General features: G+C 33.3%; 1 protein-coding gene across 1 annotated transcript; it reads left to right on the top strand.

The window, feature by feature from the left end:
* The first annotated feature begins 5,524 nt into the window (after window positions 1–5,524).
* LOC116003044 (probable aspartyl protease At4g16563) lies at window positions 5,525–7,415 on the top strand. Its single transcript, XM_031243230.1, has one exon. It carries the CDS (start codon window positions 5,697–5,699, stop codon window positions 7,134–7,136), a length of 1,440 nt encoding a protein of 479 aa, XP_031099090.1. The 5' UTR covers window positions 5,525–5,696; the 3' UTR covers window positions 7,137–7,415.
* Window positions 7,416–19,002: the final 11,587 nt, after the last annotated feature.

The raw sequence follows: 19,002 nt of genomic DNA, 5'->3' as shown, positions 1-19,002 counted from the left end.
TGCAGAGACCATTATAGTGTGACTGAAGTAGCTTTTTCTTTATATATTGTTCATATTGACCGTCTTTATGTTTTATTACTTATTCCTTAATTGATCCAACTCATTTCTTTAATTGCACTATATAACATTCGATGTTATAATTTATATAATTGTATATTGATCCAAATATTCTTAAAATATTATAACAAATCCATTATGTGCATTGCACGGGTGAAAATACTAGTTATATGTAATAGTACAAAATTACAATTCCATATGTTGATATGTAAAGGAGCATTTAACCATTACATATTAGCAAATGTACTTATAATTTTGCACCATTACATTTTAAGTTTGAAATACTTAGCAAAGTGACAAAATGTCAGCATGTTTATTTTCCTTACGTTACTGTCATTGGTTGTCCCAAATCAACGACTAACATTAGTTTGTAGTTCTTACTTAAAGTTTAGTTCTTAATTTTATATTTATATATATATATATATATATATATATATATATATAAAATTTATTATCCATTTAAACTTTTTAGTAGTTAGACGCAAAACGCATTCTTTAATATATAAAATAATAATAAATTTTTAGTTATACATTAGATGGAACACATTCTTTAACTTTCATCCAAACATACAAGTTGCAGATTAAATTTCATTATTATTCGTTAACCTATTGTGTTCCCTTCAAATAAAAAGCATGTGATGTTTTTTAAAAAATGATAATATGGAATTGACGATCTTGATTGTGTGATGGTTTTTAGTCCGTGGTGGAACACGGTTTTCATTCATTGATTTTCGATCCATCCACTTGATGCCTCAAGAGTTTGAATAAAAAGAAAACATTTTCCCTCGGTCGCTGTTAAATTTTCGTCCTCATACGCCGCCTTAGTAGTTAGTATCCCGCGAATTTGACTGTGCATCATGTATCAAAACGAGGTCGTTTTTATTGATGAAAACAAACGGTTGAAAATGTCTCCGTTCTACGCTGTTAACCTTCAGTTTATATACACCGCAGTTACCTTTCAACACAACTGCACTTACCTTTGAACACAACTGTAGTTTCTTTTTGATATATCTGCAATTTCATTCGACATTATACACTCAAATATGTGAAACTGTTATTCAGTTTCCTTTTTAACACAACTACAATTTCTTTTATAATACACTGCAGTTTCTTTTCAACATAACTACAATATCATTTCGATATAACTATAGTTTCATTGGACAATATACACTAAAAAATGTGAAACTGTTATTCAGTTTTATTTTATATACATTGCAGTTTCATTCAACACAATTACAATTTCATTTTGATATATATAACTACAGTTTCATTTGATAATATAAAAACAAATGTAAGTCAATATCTTTTGAGATGAACTGTAATATCATTTACGCAGCTCTGTTACGACTTACGGCAGCCGTTTCTCCTACTTAATGAAATGCTGTCGTATAACGATTGTTAGTACCCACCTAAAGGCTAAACCAAATTATAACCAAACATGATTTTTACTCGCTCAGCTCAATTATCTAATTGCACTAATTTTTATTTTTTAATTGGTGTGAGTACATATTTAACTTTACAAAAATGTTGTAACTTACCAAAAATACTTATTAATTAGATTAGATATAGAATGCGAGTCAATTGCAATGAAGATTTATTACAATTTTGTTGCTCGATATATAGATGAAAATCACAATATTTGTTGTAGGGAAAATACTTTCCACCTCTATAAAATTAACACCCCCTTTTAGTTATTCTTAGATTGAAAAAGAAAAACTATTTATTTTTTATGAAATAGGGTGAATCGATTGACTCTACCTAGGTTAATAATGAATCTATGTATCTAATAAAAGATAATACTAGGTTAATAATGAATCTATCTACCTAGGTTATTTTTTATGTTATTCATTTCTAGCATGATTCTTTTTGTAATGATCAGATAATGATATATTTTGTAATGATTGAAAAACATGGATTAAAGTGATTAGAGCTATATAATTGATGGGCTAAGAATGTATTTTTCCTTTTTTTTTTGTAATATTAAGACGAAACAGTATAGTACGATTTGTCTCTCCTGTGTGATTTATAGGCTATTACACAAGAATGAAGTTTACCTAATGCATATCTTCGGATAGTGGTTACTAATTTCTCTCATCACAAAACAAAACAAAATAAACATGCTTTTTGCCCTCTTGATTTCACCTTATATGCCAATAAAACTTTTTATATTAATTAGTTGTGAATTAACGAATTCGTTTTGCGTAAAAGGAATGTACTTATTAATTAAACAAAAAAAAATATTGTTACATAAAAAATAATACGAGGTAAAATCAGAAGGAGAATATAGTATTGTAATAATTACAACTCGCTATCGATATATCAATAACTATATCGATAACTTATAATTCAAGTAAAAAGATTTTACTTTTCCTATAAACAAGGTTTCAAGTTTAAAGTTGTAACACCATGAATTGTACCATATGCTTTTATTTGTAGTAAAATGTTAGGAAAGTTATGGCGTTTTGTCATTAGGCCTTATTTGGAGAAAATATTTTAGCGTACTTAGAGAAGGAAACGTGCAAGTTGTTGTAATAGTGGGGGACCATAAATGGAACCGAAACAATAAAATTTAAAAATTACACCCATGCAAAATTCATGTACACCTATTATTATTATATTTGTCTATGGCGGGTCAGCCTGTGGCCTGTGGGGGACTTACAAACTCTATACTACAATCAATTGTCCTCTCCATCCCTGCAAAAATTTGTATTTTCTTGGTCACCTAGGTATTACAATAATATTTAAATTTCTCCAATTATACGTAAAAAATTAACAAAAATATAATATGTTTTTTTGAAAACAAAAAACAAAAATATGTATGTAAGTAATCATTTTGTAACAATACTTTGAGGTGGAGTCTATTCTAATTTAGGTCGGATCAAATGAAATTTGAAATATTCTAGTTAAGGTAATGAATTTCATATATTTATACACTCAAAATAGATAATTGATAGAATGAGAAATTAATCTTAAGTATATATTTAAAATGAGTTAATACCACAAATGATCCTCTGACTATTGGACTAGTATTTCTTTTCGTCCTCGACTTTCAATTCGACCACAAATGGTCATCTGACTTTCATTTTTGACCACAAATAGTCCTCCATTAAAAATTCTGTTAAATAGGTGTTAAATCTAGGGGTATTATCGTCAAATTGATATATATAATTGTCATAAAATAAAAATGTTTACAAGTTTTCACCAACAAACATAATTGAAAAATTAACAAATATAAATACTCCTAAATAAAAAGACAATACACATTATTCTTGTAATTATGCGTACAAAATGAAAATTTAATATTAGAGCTATCTGTTTTTAATTTAACCAACAGATTAAAATGGAAGATTTTTTTTTTAACCTTGTTTCCATAATTTTCATGGTTGTTCATACATGGATGATTAATAGTTTTCACTCTTCATTAATCGATCAAACATTTTGTTTGGGACATAACTGAAGGTCGCCACCGTTGAATTAATATAATTAATCAAGTACAAATTGCGAACATTAATCATGGAATTTTTTTTAATTTGTTCATTTATGTGATTTGTCACATCCATTTTGTTATTGTATTTATTAACTTAATGTTTGAAATTAATTATGGTGTCATATAATTCTAAAAAAGAAGTAATCATAATAATATTAATCAATTTGACGATATTACCCCTAGATTTAACACCTATTTAACAGAAATCTTAACGGAAGACTATTTATTGTCAAAAATGAAAGTTAGATGACCATTTGTGGTCGAATTGAAAGTCGATGACTAAAAGGAGTACTAGCCTAATAGTCAGAGGATCATTTGTGGTATTAACTCTTTAAAAATTATGTAAGTTTATACTAATATAAATATATCACGAGTAACTTTTTAAAGTGTTTGAAACATGTTGTTAGAATGTTCTCTTGTGATATGCCTTTTTTTGTTTAAAGAAAGAACACTGCAACGAAAAGAGTTAATACCTAATTTAGTCCTCAACTATAGTGATTTTTCTTGATTTAGTCCTAAATGACATTTTTATGCTTAATTAGATTATCGACTTTAATGATTTTGTCTAATTGAGTCCTTGGTGTTAGAATCAAAGACTAAATCAAGAAAATCATTATAGTCGATGACTAAATTGGATAAAATCACTATAGTTGAAGACTAACTTGGATAAAACTACTATAGTGGATAACTATATTGAATATTAATAGAGGTGAAATTACCAAAATATCTTAAGAGATGACTCAATTGAGCAAAATTATCAAATTCAAGAATTTTTTTTTTGAGTACTATTGACTCAGTTACAATGTAGTATCTTTTCATAGCTACTCTCTTAACCTACTGAAGCACAAAGACCCATGTGAGAGTGTAAACCGGGACACCGGGTGCCACTAGACCACAATGTCTTTGGCATCAAATTCAAAGATCTAATTAAGCATAAAAAGTCATTTAGAACTAAATTGAAAAAACCATTATACTTAACAAACACGCAAGGCCCGGATCGAGGAGAAGCTGGGCAGCAACATTGGGTATTAACTCGCGGGGAAAGTATGAGAAAATATGATAACTCTTAGGTTTAATTAATTATTTGATAATAAAGTTTTCTTTTTTACTCATAAATTATTGAAAACCAATCACAAAGACAGGGAATTGAATTAAAATAAGACTAAAATAAAATAAAAGTGAAAGGTGTGGTGAGTGAAACAACAGAAAATACATGGTGATGAGAGAGATGATTGAAGGAAGAGGTTGGTGCAGTTAAGTATGGGTGATGATTGGGGTGACAGATCGAACACACACTACATTATCGTTTTCGTTGCAGACGTGTATGTATGTGTGAATTGAATGTGGAGCACCCACTGCTTCTGCTTCACACGGTTGCCGATTCAGGGTAGCTAACGCCGGCTAGAGGTGATCTGAGGACTCAGGCTGATGTATGGAAAGAGATATATATGTTAACCATATATTATATACACATAAATGTACAATTCAACTATCATCTTAAACTTTTAGTTGAGATGGAATACATACTTCAAAATTTCAGTCCATCTAAACACGTGCCCTCCTTTATAATATAAAAGCCTACCTCCACCTTGAGCACAAGCTTTTGACCTCAGTTGCTTGTACTAGACTCTATACTATAAAATCCCTTTGATTTCATCCAAATTATTATTTTTATCCCATATACCTTTGTAACTTATTCTCCCTATTTAATACAAGAGACACTGGATGAACGTACTTTCCCTTAATAATTTAGATTACTAATATCTAATATAAGAGACACGGTATGAATAAGTTTAAAATTTTTCAATTATAACTTAAATGACATAATTTAGGTGTGAAACTAAAAATATCCAAATATTAGAGAATTGAAAAGAAGCAGGTGAGAGGGGAATTTGTACATAATCAAATCTTGTAGGTCCATATTAACTTGGATTCGGCTCCTCCATTTCAATCATATCACTCCAAAACCCCAACCCCAAATCCACCAAACAACACCTACGCAGACACAAACTTGGTCGTCTTCACCCATACCCCTACCCATACCCATACCACCCCCCTTTAAAAGCCCTGCCATTTGCAACTTCAAAGCTTCATACATACATACATATCTTTTCTCTGAATTGTATATACCCATCCACTTGCTCTGTTTTCAATGGCTTCCTCTGTTTTCCTCTTCTTCATGTTTCTTCTTCTTTTCCCCTTGTATTTATCTGAGGTGTTGATTCTACCCCTCACCCACTCCCTTTCAACAGCCCAATTCAACACTACCCACCACCTCCTTAAGTCCACTTCTACCCGCTCCGCCACCAGACTCCACCGCCACCGCCACCGCCAAGTCTCGCTCCCGCTTGCTCCGGGGAGCGATTATACTCTGTCTTTCTCCTTGGGTTCCCAGACTATATCTCTGTATATGGATACAGGAAGCGACGTCGTTTGGCTCCCCTGTCACCCTTTCGACTGTATTCTCTGCGAGGGAAAGTACAGCCCCGCCGCCATACCTAATCCGGGCCCTCTCAACCTCAGCTCCGCCGCCCCCGTCTCGTGCAAGTCACGTGCATGCTCCTCCGTCCACTCCTCCCGCTCCTCCGACCTCTGCGCCATGGCCAGGTGCCCCCTCGAGGACATTGAAACCTCCGATTGCCGGAAATATTCTTGCCCGCCGTTTTATTACGCCTACGGCGACGGCAGCTTCGTCGCCAGGCTGTACAGCGACAGCTTGACGGTTCCTATGTCGTCGCCGTCGTTGGTTTTGACGAATTTCACGTTTGGCTGCGCGCACACCGCTCTCGGCGAGCCGATTGGGGTTGCCGGATTTGGCCGCGGCGTCCTCTCCATGCCGGCCCAGCTTGCCACCTCTTCTCCCGATATTGGCAACTATTTCTCCTACTGTTTAGTTTCTCACTCGTTCGACACCGACCGAGTCCGCCGACCGAGTCCACTCATCCTCGGCCGCACTCAAAACAAGGCCAAACAACTCCCAACCGACGATTTTGCTTACACCCCAATGTTGGACAACCCGAAACACCCTTATTTCTACTGTGTCGGACTCGAGGCCTTATCCGTCGGCCGGCGAAGAATCGCGGCCCCGGAGAGTCTCATACGGGTCGACAGAAAAGGGAACGGCGGGATGGTAGTCGACTCAGGGACTACCTTCACTATGCTGCCGCAGGAGTTTTATAACTCGGTGGTGACCGAGTTCGACAAGCGGGTCGGGTCGGTTTACAAACGAGCCGCCGAGGTGGAAGATCAAACCGGACTCGGGCCGTGCTATTACATGGATTCCGGCAAGGTTTCTTCTTCGGGTTCAAACGTTCCTCAAATTCTGCTACACTTCGCCGGAAATTCCAGTGTAGCGATGCCCGCCAGAAACTACTTCTACGAGTTTCTCTACGGCGGCGATAAGGAGAAGGCGAAACGAAGAGTGGGTTGCATGATGCTGATGAACGGCGGCGATGAGACCGGCGGGCCCGCCGGTCTTCTGGGGAATTACCAGCAGCAAGGGTTCGAAGTTGTGTACGATTTGGAGAAGAGACGGGTCGGGTTTGCCCGGAGGAAGTGCGCATCTTTGTGGGATACACTCAACCGGCACTAACTTGCACCGCTCCTCGATGGGCCCCTTGAGTCAACGCCGTCACGTTTGACTTTTTGCTTGACATTTGACTTCGACAAAGTCAAGTGAAGGTTCGAGAAAGCGGGTGGGTTAATATTTTGTATAGTTTCCACTTTCATGTTTAGGCATGTAATGTATGTGGCATTTTCATGGTTGTACAGTGAATGGTGGTAAATATAATAACGGTCAAAGTGTCAAACTATAAGCTTGGTGAAGAGTAAATAAACAACAACGTTAAAGGAGAAAGTTACTGCTGTCAAATTTTTTTTTTTCATTCTTTTTTTAAATCCTTCCCTGCAAGGATTGATTATACAAAAAGAATGCGAATGAAATATTATTGCAAAAGAGTAATATTTATTTACCTCTTTGATTTATAGGAAGTCGGACCAAAAGTAAATTTTATGATTACTGATTAAATTGGTTGAGTTGACTTACGTTACATGTACTGATTGGCTCAAAGTTAATAGTTAAAATTTAAATGTGGAAACATTATTATAAAGAAGTGTTTTTATTAATTTATAAAAAAAATTAATTTCAAAAAATAATTAGAGTTTGATAGAGATGTTTGGTCTAAGTGAGTTGAATTTTGTATGGAAGGGTGGCGGTGGGCAAAAATCTCCAAATTTCATGGACTTTTCATGCCAGCAACTCATATTAAGGCAGTCCACTCAAATTATGAAATGAAAATGACAACCTCTATAAGTAATGGTCCTCAAAAATCGAAAATTAATAATTCAAATGTGTTTATTGAAACCTTAATCGACAAGTATTTGTTGCAAGCATTGTTTGTCTTTTTTTTGTTTTTTTTTAATAATAATATTTTTACAACAAGTATAAAGTCTTATTAAAAAATGAGAAAATAGTCAAATAAGTCCCTGAATTTTTATTAGAAAGTCAATTAAGACCTAAAACTTTTAAAAGTTACAATTAAATCCATAAACATAATATTTTGGAGCATTGAAGCTAAAAAACCGGTTGGTGACTTGTAATTGAAGGTCACTAAGGTCCCGATGAACTTCCGATCGATCTTCTAGCGAACTTCCAACCAATATCCGGTGAAAAACACTAGCGACCCGACCGCCAGTTTTTCGCCAAAGTTTGGTCGAAAGTTCGCCGGAACCCATTGCAAGTCATCAACCGATTTCTTTGCTCCAATGCTCCAAAATAGTATGTTTATGCGTTTAATTGTAACTTTTCGAAAATTTAAGAGTCTAATTGACTTTTTGAATTTAAATTTAGGGATTTATTTGACCATTTTTCCGAAAAAAATAATACATGTTACGTAATGTACTTAAGATTGTAAACTTACAAGGAATAAGACTTAAATTGACATTTCGTTTGATTAAATATCAATTGCCAACAATTTTGATTGAACATCTATATTTGTCAAAAGTTTTATTTTTATTATCTTGCAACGATAGCAGGTTAACCTAGTGTGTATTAAAAATATAAATTCACATTTAACACCACACCATATATACACTGCTTGTTTAGATAAATATTTAAAACTATAAGATCTTATTCACTAGCTACTTTCTATCTTTAAAGAATTTTTATGTCCGGTATTATAAAAATTTAAAATATTATAAAGGAATTTATTTTTTTTATTGTGTTAAGGTGATGATAGTATAAGTACAAACACTAGTTATATGTTATTATATATTTATAATATCATTTGTTGTTAACATTGGTTTTACTTAATACATTGTTGTCCTTCATTCTATCAACGGTAAAGAAAAATTCATATTATAAGATATATAAATGACATAATACATATTTATAATCTATAGTATTTGTTAAAGATCTAAAAAAGGTTGGATACTAATTCATGATTCAAATAATTTTATTATAAATATATAATGTTAGCTCTTACCAACCACACTATTTGTTTGGGAGTATTATGCTTTCATTGCTTTTGGATGCAATACACGGAGTGACCGAGGACATTATATAGAGATTGGAAAGAAAATTTGCAGGGAATCTCATTTTCTTGAAATTCCACCACAGAATCAGGAAAAGTGGATGTTGATTACTCATTTTCTGCTTTCCACCAAACAATGCACACAAATGGGTTAAACAAGTGTCGATTTCCTAGCTGGAAGAAGCAAACTTTCTCTCTATTCTCTCTTTATTTTCGAACCTCAATTTTATGAAGAAAAAAAAAGTGATATACTATAATCACAAATTTAATACACTGAGGGGGCGTTTGGTTCGTGGAATGTTAGATTACCTTAGGGAATGTTAGATTGCTGGGAATATTAGATAACTGAGAATGTTAGATTCCTGTGTTTGGTTTAAAATTGAAGTAGGTAAATAAGACAACGCAAATAAAATAAATTGATTAAAATGCTAAAAGCTCAATATTAGAAATAAGATGAGGGAATGTGAGATTACCTAAGAAATCGGGGTGTATCTCACATTCCCTTCCAATAGCTAAAAACTTCATCGTGAGGTTATGTTACATTCCCTGGGAATCTTACATAACTTGAACCAAACATGGGAATCTTATATTACAAAGCAAATATAACCTTAGTTATCTTATATAACTTGAACCAAACGCCCCCTAAGGGTGTGTTTGGTTGGCACTTGAAAATGGGAATCGAAATGAGAATCGAATATTTGGTAATAGTAATGAGTTTTGGTTAAAGTATTTTACATGTTTGGTAATAGGGTGGAAGTTGAATGATTATCAATATTGATGTTTGGTAACGTACAACCCTTATAATGAAAATAAAGGTTTTAAAAATAAAAAAAAAAAAATTTAAGGCAATTGATCATAATATAATGACATCCAAAGCACTAATGTGAACAAAAAAATCAAAACAAAAATCTAAAAGCACTAATCCAAACTTAAAAATCAGATACCAATAAGTTGGAATGATACCCCTTTTTAATTGAATGGGTAATCAAATCTCATAGTTGTGTTTTTAAAAGTTGTCAACCAAACACTAACTATAATTTTGATTCTCATTGCTGATGTGTAAACCCATGAACCAAACACACCATAATATTTGATACATAAGAGATAATAGACATTAATAAATGGAATATGGATAATTATATATGGAGGAATGGTGGCAATGACGTCGGAGAGGGAGGCTACAACGCCGAAGATTGGGGGGTGGGGGGTAAGTGAGGGAGTCGTAATAGTAAAAATGGAAGCTAAGAGAAAAGTGATGAATATCGAGATTAAGGCCAGATATGGAAGTGGGTGACGTCAGAGATGGTGGTTGGAGAGGGAGGTATTGGGCCTGGAAACCGAAAGCAACAGTGTCGAAGAAAATTGGGAAAAGAAAATGTAGAAGAACTATGTCGTGTTATGAAACAACACTGCTTTAAAAGCAATATTTTTGGAGATGGTGCAGTTTTTACTTTCGGCTTGCTTCCGACGGGTAACACAGGTGAGCCACGTCTCAAGCTTAAGCAGGAAAACAAGGTGAATGATATTCTAACAATCCACCACACATTCGAAGAGAAAGTTGGAAAGAATAATGTCTTAGCAATACACAAGAGCTAAGAGTTGATCTTAATGTTAGTGTTTGAAACCTTGAATTAACACGTAATGACATTGAGTAATTTTCTTCCCGAAAGCGATATGTTTCTTGAACTCATCGGTTAGATAAATTTTGAACTCTAATACACACATCAACTCTCACAATTGCAAGTTCTACAAAAGTCAAACTCTTTGACTTCTCATGAATCTCTGTCAAGTCTATCTCAATATAGACTTTAACTCTCTCAAGTTTATCTCAATATATAGACCACCCATAAAAGGCTATAAAGTAAGTAATGGTCATTCATTTTTACAAATTTGGTGTATGCCTTTCCATGATTTCGTTTGACCATATAAGTGATATCTTTCATGAATTCATTACCGCACTGGTTTTAACCCCATCTCCTTTGATGTTTTAAGGATAGTCTTTCGGTTTAGACCTTTTTTGAGAAGATCTACAATATTTCTCTCAGATCTCACATACTCCATTGTGATTACTCCGGTAGCAATCAACTGTCATATAGACTCATGTTTGACTCTTATGTGTCTTCTCTTTTCATTGTAGACGCTATTCTTTGCAACACAAATGGTAGTTTGTGAATCACAGTGTATTGGTACAGAAGGTGTTGGACACCACCACAATGGTACGTCTGTTAACAAAATTCTTAACCACTCAGCTTCTTGACTTGCTAGATCAAGTGCTATATATGAACTCTATTTCCATAGTTGATCTAGCTATGCAAGATTGTGTGGTTGATTTGTTGCTTTTCACATTATGAATATGACAAAGTGTATTAGTGCAGTGGATAGAAAGTAGGTTGTAGAATGAAGATTCCCCAGGAATATCATTCTCAAAGGATGACATATGTAGAACGATTGATGCATGGCGGATCACAAGTCATGAACCTACAAAGAGCTAAACCCAAGTGTGTGCAAGAGCATTGTGTTCAAAGCAGTGTTGCAAATCGGCCTAGACTGCCAAGCAGACCGCCTACAATAATCGACAGTCACAAACCAAATCGCAGTAGACAACACCAGACGGCCATTGCCAGACGGTCGCCTTCGCTTGTCGCCTCTGCCACCGCCTACCGGTCACTACCAAGCAGGAGCCAGGAGGTCGTCGATGTCGCAGCTAAAGAGCTAATGATAATGAAAATAAAAAGATGTCGTCGATTTCGCAACTGAAGCCGACGAGTCAGTGATAGAATCGATTTTGCGATTAGGAGGAAATAAGGAATCTAGATTTCTTCACCAGATTTGATAGTTTAAAGATAATGGAGGAAAATTAATAATAATAGTAATAATAAATAAATAAATAAAAGATAGGAGTATAGTACAAATGGAGATAACTAGTTGTGTTTAAAGTTCCTAGGTGTCGGCTTTCTGCATTATTTAATGTTCCTAGGGGCATTAGTTGTGGAGATTGATGATGTATGAAATTGAAACGCTACTTACCCCAAATCGGGCGCTTGGGGAAGCCTAGCGATTTTTTCAACATTGGTTCAAAGTAACAAGTGTGCAAATATCAAGTATTCAAGGACGAGAGCAACTAAACAAATCACTCAAAGAGAATCAAGTAGAATGAAATGGGCATTGGATTAGCCTTTCCTTACATTTGTGCCTTAATGTGTCTTAGATAGGAAAATGCATAATGTTCTAATTGTGATTCAAGAGAGATGATTGCTATTGTCAATGCCATTTTAGGTCTCCTTAGCCTATCATGGAGCAATATAGCACCCAAGTGCCCATGTTTTCACCATGAGACATTTTGTCGAACATCTTGCCTACACCTAATTCTAGACTTTGTCCTCTCGGATCTAATGTAGGAAATACAATTATATTGAGGCCCTAGCTTAATCCCAATCTCTTGGCAACTAGGATAATTCCTAGGTCTTCCATGTGGTTGGGCCCTAACCCCATGGACATCAAGAAAACCTTCTACTTCCATCAAGAATTCAAGCAATCAACACATACATTTCAATAGCAATTAATAATCACACTAGCATTATGCAAGCAAGTGTTAATCCAATCCCTAAGAAAATCTAGCCACTCATGTTCTAGATTATAAAGCAATTACAATTGAACTAACAATCGAGATGGATGATGAATTAAAAGAGAAGAAATGCAGGAAATTTACTTTGATTCAAGAGCAATTGCAATCAATCCAACAAGATATCCAATCAAGCAAGAAGAAGCTCCAAGATCAAGATGAATCGTCAATTCACCTTAGAACCCTAGAACTACTTTCTCTCTTTACAATTGAAGAGTTTTTAGAGTTGTGACTAAAAGTGAAAGTGAAAAACTATTTATCAAATATATATCATTTGGTTTTTTAGTTTATAAAATATATAACCAATTAATTTTTAATAATAAACCAAAATGTTTGGTTTCAGCTCGGTTTGAATAACTTAAACCAAAATGCCACCCCTAAGTAAGCATTGGGCACGTATATTCTCTTTTTTTGGTCAAATTTTATTCATGTTATCTCTTTCTTCTCTTTTCTACTTGTGACTGCAAAAAAAAAAAAAAAAAAAAAAAAAAAAAAAATTTTTCCTTTTTTTTTTTTTTTTTTTTTTTTTTTTTTTAATAATAAAGATAATTAAAATTAAAAGGTACCAAGGAGCTGCCCATGAAACAAGAAACAAAATGGGGGAGCTTCAAAAGATCTACACAGGTTTTAGCCTATCTAAGAAATCATTCAATGAAAAGGCACTGCCAGTACTTAACATGAATCCCAAAGTAAAGACTATGTTCAAGAATGTCCCTATTTTTCTCAAAAGACAATTCTGAGCCTTTCAAAGTTAATACATGTTCTTCTCATTCCTGAATAGCCAAAGTAAGGAAATGGGGGCCAAACCCCATTTTCTGTGGAAGCTCCACCCTCTAGGCATCCTAAACAGAACATGTCCTAATCCACTGCTTGCCACCAAGGGATAGAGGGAAATGCCAATGTTGTTCTGTCCAGTTGTAGTGGATTTTTGTCTTATTCTTCAGTAAATATGTAGTGGGATTTGATTAGTGTGCCAGGATGTTGTGGTTCTCCACTTGGTGTCATGGTGAGATTCAATAATTGTTTTTGTTCAATGTGTATGTTATTTGATATGCAGTTGCAAAGTCGAAAACCTTTATCAATGAAAATAGAAGATAGGTTATTTTCAGAAATTCTGATGTATGAACTCATACTCTGCAGATTTGGGTACAAAATTGAGAAAATTCCTGAGTCAAAATTCATTGTCTCAGAGGAGATGTCTCTTCAAGTTGCTGGATCAGTAGCTTCGCTTTGGAACTCTGCAGTAAATAGCTTAAAATTGCTTTGCAGAGGAACAGGTTGGGTGCTATTTCTCAAGGTAATTATTATGCNAAAAAAAAAAAAAAAAAAAAAAAAAAAAAAAAAACTCTTCCCTTCTTGAAGACATGAAAAAATGCAATTCCTTCTCTCTCTTCCCTAATGACATGTTTGGTTGAGTGTAGTTTGGGATGAATTGCAATTTAGTGAATTCCCAAACTATACTGTTTGGTTGGAGGGAATTGCAATTCTACAGAATTGCAATTCCCTCCAAAAAGAATTGCAATTCCCTCCAAATGATGAATTGCAATTCATGGGGTACCCCCCATGAATTGCAATTCGGTGGAGAGGAGGGGCAATTGTGTTGGTGTAAAGACAATTTTGTCCCTCCTCCCATACACTTTGTCTCTCTTTTTTTTTTTTAATTTAAAAAAATCATTATTATTATTATTCTTTTTAAAAAAAAAAATTATAATAATAATAATAATAATAATAATAATAATAATAATAATAATTATTATTATTATTATTATTATTATTATTATTGTTTTTCAAGGAATTATTATTATACTTATTATTATTATTATTATTATTGAAGGAATTATTATTATTATTATTACTACTACTACTATAACATATACTACAACATAAGGACATATAAGGACATTTTAGTCATTTTGTCGTTTCTTACCTTTCAATTCCCTGTACTACTATTCCTGCATTACCAAACCCTGTAATTTCAATTCCTACTTTATTCATTGAATTACAATGCCACCGAATTACAATTCTTTTCCCCCCTAATTCCTTCCTCCCAACCAAACGCCCTGTAAGAGTTTTAATTCTTGAAGACACCTAAAGTGGAGAAAAAAAAAAGTAAAACTATGACATCATTTTAAGATTAACAAAATAAAAAAAAAGAAGTTGAAGTTGGTATTAAGCAACTTAGAGTGTGTTTGGAAACTAGGAAAAAGACTTCTGGAAAATGTTTTCTAAAAAACGAGTCATTTTCTAAAAAAACGTTTTCATTTCTAGTGTTTGGTTGTATCCAGAAAACTGTCTTAGTTTATTTGGTTCATTTTCAAAAAATTGAGCATAATTATATAAATAAACATTTTATTTATAATTAAATCACACAACGAGGCTGAAGAAACAAACACACAAAGAAAAAAAACTGCAGAAATCAAAATTTTATTTTAAAACACACGTCGATGAGGAACACGAAAAGAAAAAAAAAAACAAAGGCAGTGAAATGGAAGAATTCAAACATTAATCGCGAATTTCATCGTAAAACTTCCTTCAGCCATAATTTTCGGCGCCGACGACCATACTTCCGGCGATCTCAAACGGAGGAGCAGGTTGTTCGTCGCATGTTGGGCAAACTGCGTCAAAGGGGCTACGTACTTTCTCCTTCGGTGATCAAGCGTATTCAAGTCGGCAATCCTCCTTTGCGGCCCTGGTCCAACAACCTCTGACTAATCGCCATCATTAGAATGAAGGTCTGGGGCCAACAACGATTTCTCGTAATTCGGTCGAAGCTTCGTTCATGGTGTCTTTGCCGGCGATCCAACCGTCGATTCTAGGATCAGAGGGCAGGGATAGAGTCGCCTCATCTATGAAGTCATGCCCTGATGCTTAAATCATTGATCGGTTGTCGACGGATGTTTCGCATGTCGCTGCGCTGCCGACGACTTTCCGACAGGTAGAGGTTGCGAACAAAGAAACGACCACTGGTGATGATATCGGAGAGATTGGAGGAAGATGCGTGAGAGAAAAAGAGGAGGAAGAGGAGTGAGGGCAAGGCCTAAAGAGAGGGCTGAGGCGCGTTGGAAAATGACTTCCGAAAAAAAAAAAGGCATTCATTTTCCTAAAAAAGTGATCTATTTTCTTTTGACTAAGACATCATTTTCCTCCTCTTGCCAAAAAATGATTTCTAGAAATCATTTTTCGAATTTCCAAACGCACCCTTAGAGCATCCATAGCAGAAGAGCATTCACAACTTTTTAGGAAACGATGGCCACATGGCAAGAGAGAGAAGAGGTGAGAGAATGCAAAGTTACCTCCGGCAAAAACCAAGGTTCATTGCAGAAAAGTGTCCCCCACAACATTTATCACACTACGTGGCAGTCACTTATGCGCCTAGTGGGCCCGCAGGCGCGCCTGACCCATCTACTTTATTTTATTATTATTATTATTATTATTATTATTATTATTATTAATCATATTTGTTTTTTTTCCTCCCCTCCCATTTTATACCTGGCAATTCGTGTATACAGGTTCATTAACAGGTCGACACTATAGTGACACGAATACGATAAGGCTAAACACGGACACGACACGTTAAGGTTAACGGGTTCAAAATTGTAACATGAACACGATTTGTTAACGGGTTAAACAGGTTGACACGATAGACGCGTTTTGTTAACAAGTTTCGGATCGTGTCGACACGATATGACACGAAATCCGTTTAAACCCGCTAAATCTATTAATATATTAAAAACTAAATTTAAAGTTAAGTTATATAAAAAAAGAAATAAAACCTACAATTCAATGCATCAAAGAAACTAAAAAAATATTTAATTTATAACATTCATAAAATTATAAAATAACATCCAAATTAAAAATCATAATTAAAGAAGTCCATACTAGTTTTTAGAATAAAATTGAACACAATAAACATTCAAATTTCAAATTGTTGGACATCAATAATTGATGTATGATCTTGGCCTAATGTAGTAAATTCATTCTTAATCATGTTCATGATATATTTTGTAAAGACAATGGTTCTTACCTAAATGACAATGGTTCTTCGCGAGTTCTAAACAGATTTGTGTAAACAGGTTAACACGATAATATTAACGGGTTAAACAAATTCTTAATAGGTTTAACGGGTTGACCCGTTAAGACACGAAAACATAACGGGTCCTTAACAAGTCAACCTGTTAACGACCCGGGACATGTTAAGGCTAAACATGAACCCGTTATTTTTGTGTCCGGTTTCGTGTCGTGTTAACCGGTCCTGTCTATAATTGTCAAGTCTACTCTCACTTTCTCTTTCCTAATCACACTTTCAAAAACTGTGAAAAAACTTCATTGATAAGGATGCTCTTAGAGCAACCACATTACTGATTATTTCACAGTTTTTTAGGAGATAAAAGCCACATGCAGGGGAGAGAAGATTGGGGTGCTACTGCAAGAATGAGATTATTTAGGTTTCTAAGAAAAAAAAATTTAATGATGGGTCACAATGACTTTATTTATTTATTTCTTTTTAAAATTATATTTGTTTTATTTATTTTTTCCTCTTATCTCATTTTTTTCTTTTTTAATTACACTTAAAAAAAAACTCTTAAAAAATCATGAAATAACTCCATTACTAATGATGCTCACAGTATTCAAAGAAGTGTTACACATGGCAGAAAAGACAAAGCACGCCGCCAAGTATTAAGCAATTAACTGAGTATGAGTATGTTTATAGATGACATCATTGCTTCAGTCTTTTCCATTCCCCAGGAGATGCTTACTTTTATGAACCTCTATACTCGAGACCTGCATCAATATTTTGTATTTCAATGATTTGAATATATATATATATATATATATATATATATATATATATATATATATATAAATTCGGAGTATTTTTCTCTATCACATTTTATATGTTTAATTAATTGGCAAATTTAACTAAATGATGTACAATACAATTCAAATTTTTATAATATTAATTTAAGGTTGATACTGTACGTAGACACTTAAAATTTAATAAATACTTTTTTTAAAAAATAATAATAATTTTAATATATTTTTAGATAATATTAATATTATCTAATTTGTTTAATTAAATAGTATCAAAAGAGTTTGAAGATATTCAAATTCTTCTTATCCTAACTATAAATAGGAGTTCTCATTTATAGGGAGGAAATCCTAAAATAAATCATGGAAAGATCCTCCTAAAAACATATTGGAAAGTATTAAAGCTGATCACCATGATCCAGAAAATAAAACACTTCTAAAATCTCCTTTTACGAAAACCGAACATGTTGATCGGACCTTCAATTGAATATCAAGTTGAGTCCAGAAGCCATTCAACAAAGAACAAGTCATTTAAGCTTTTCTAAAGATCAAGCCACTTGAGTTCCTCCGCAGATCCTTCGTTGGAGTGTTAATATAAAGACACCTAATTAAAGAATCAAACGACCATCCAGAAGCTTTTCTAAAGATCAAGTCACTTGAGTTTCACAGACACTTCGGTGGATGGAGTGTTAAAGACACTTAATTAAAGAATTAAAAACCATCTAGAGATTTTGTACTCACAAAAAAGTATTTATTTGACCAATGAATAATAAACATGATAGATAAAATAAGTATTACATACAAAATACAAATTTTAAAATTATAAGAAAATACTATAAACAATAACTAAATTGGATTAGTAAATAAATGGTAAACAAAATATAGAGGGAGTAGTAACATTATTTTGTGTGTGTCTGATCTCTATCTCTCTCTCTCTCTCTGTCTATATATATGTATGTATATATATATATATATATATATATATATATAACAAGTTCAAATTAAGTACCAATCTTCGTCTTACATCTGAAAAAATCAAACAAATCAGATCAAATAAAAAAATACAGTGAGTTTTTGATTTTATTTTTTATAAAAGTTACAATTAATTCATTCAGATATGGAGGAAAGAAAAACTAAATGCTATATGGTAAAAATGAATATATTTAAGGTATAAAAGTATAATTGCACATATATTAGTGTAATTGACTAATAATACTTGTCTAATAATTATTATGGAAATTAAGCTAAACATTGGTCATTTGATTTATTTTTATAATAATTACAATTAAATTATTTCTCATAAAATTTCCATATTTATTTTAGTATTAGTAAACATAAGTCATATATATTACATATCGATTTTTTAAAGATAATTGTAGACAAACAAGTCATATATTATTCAATTAATTGAGTGATATTTTTGGACTAATATTATAATCAAATAAATGTACACATTCAATATTAGAATTTTTTATAATTTATCTTTAATTTTATTA

This window comes from Ipomoea triloba, chromosome 13 (assembly GCF_003576645.1).
Source record: "Ipomoea triloba cultivar NCNSP0323 chromosome 13, ASM357664v1".
NCBI classification, from domain to species: domain Eukaryota; kingdom Viridiplantae; phylum Streptophyta; class Magnoliopsida; order Solanales; family Convolvulaceae; genus Ipomoea; species Ipomoea triloba.
This window is presented reverse-complemented; position numbering and strand designations above follow the sequence as displayed.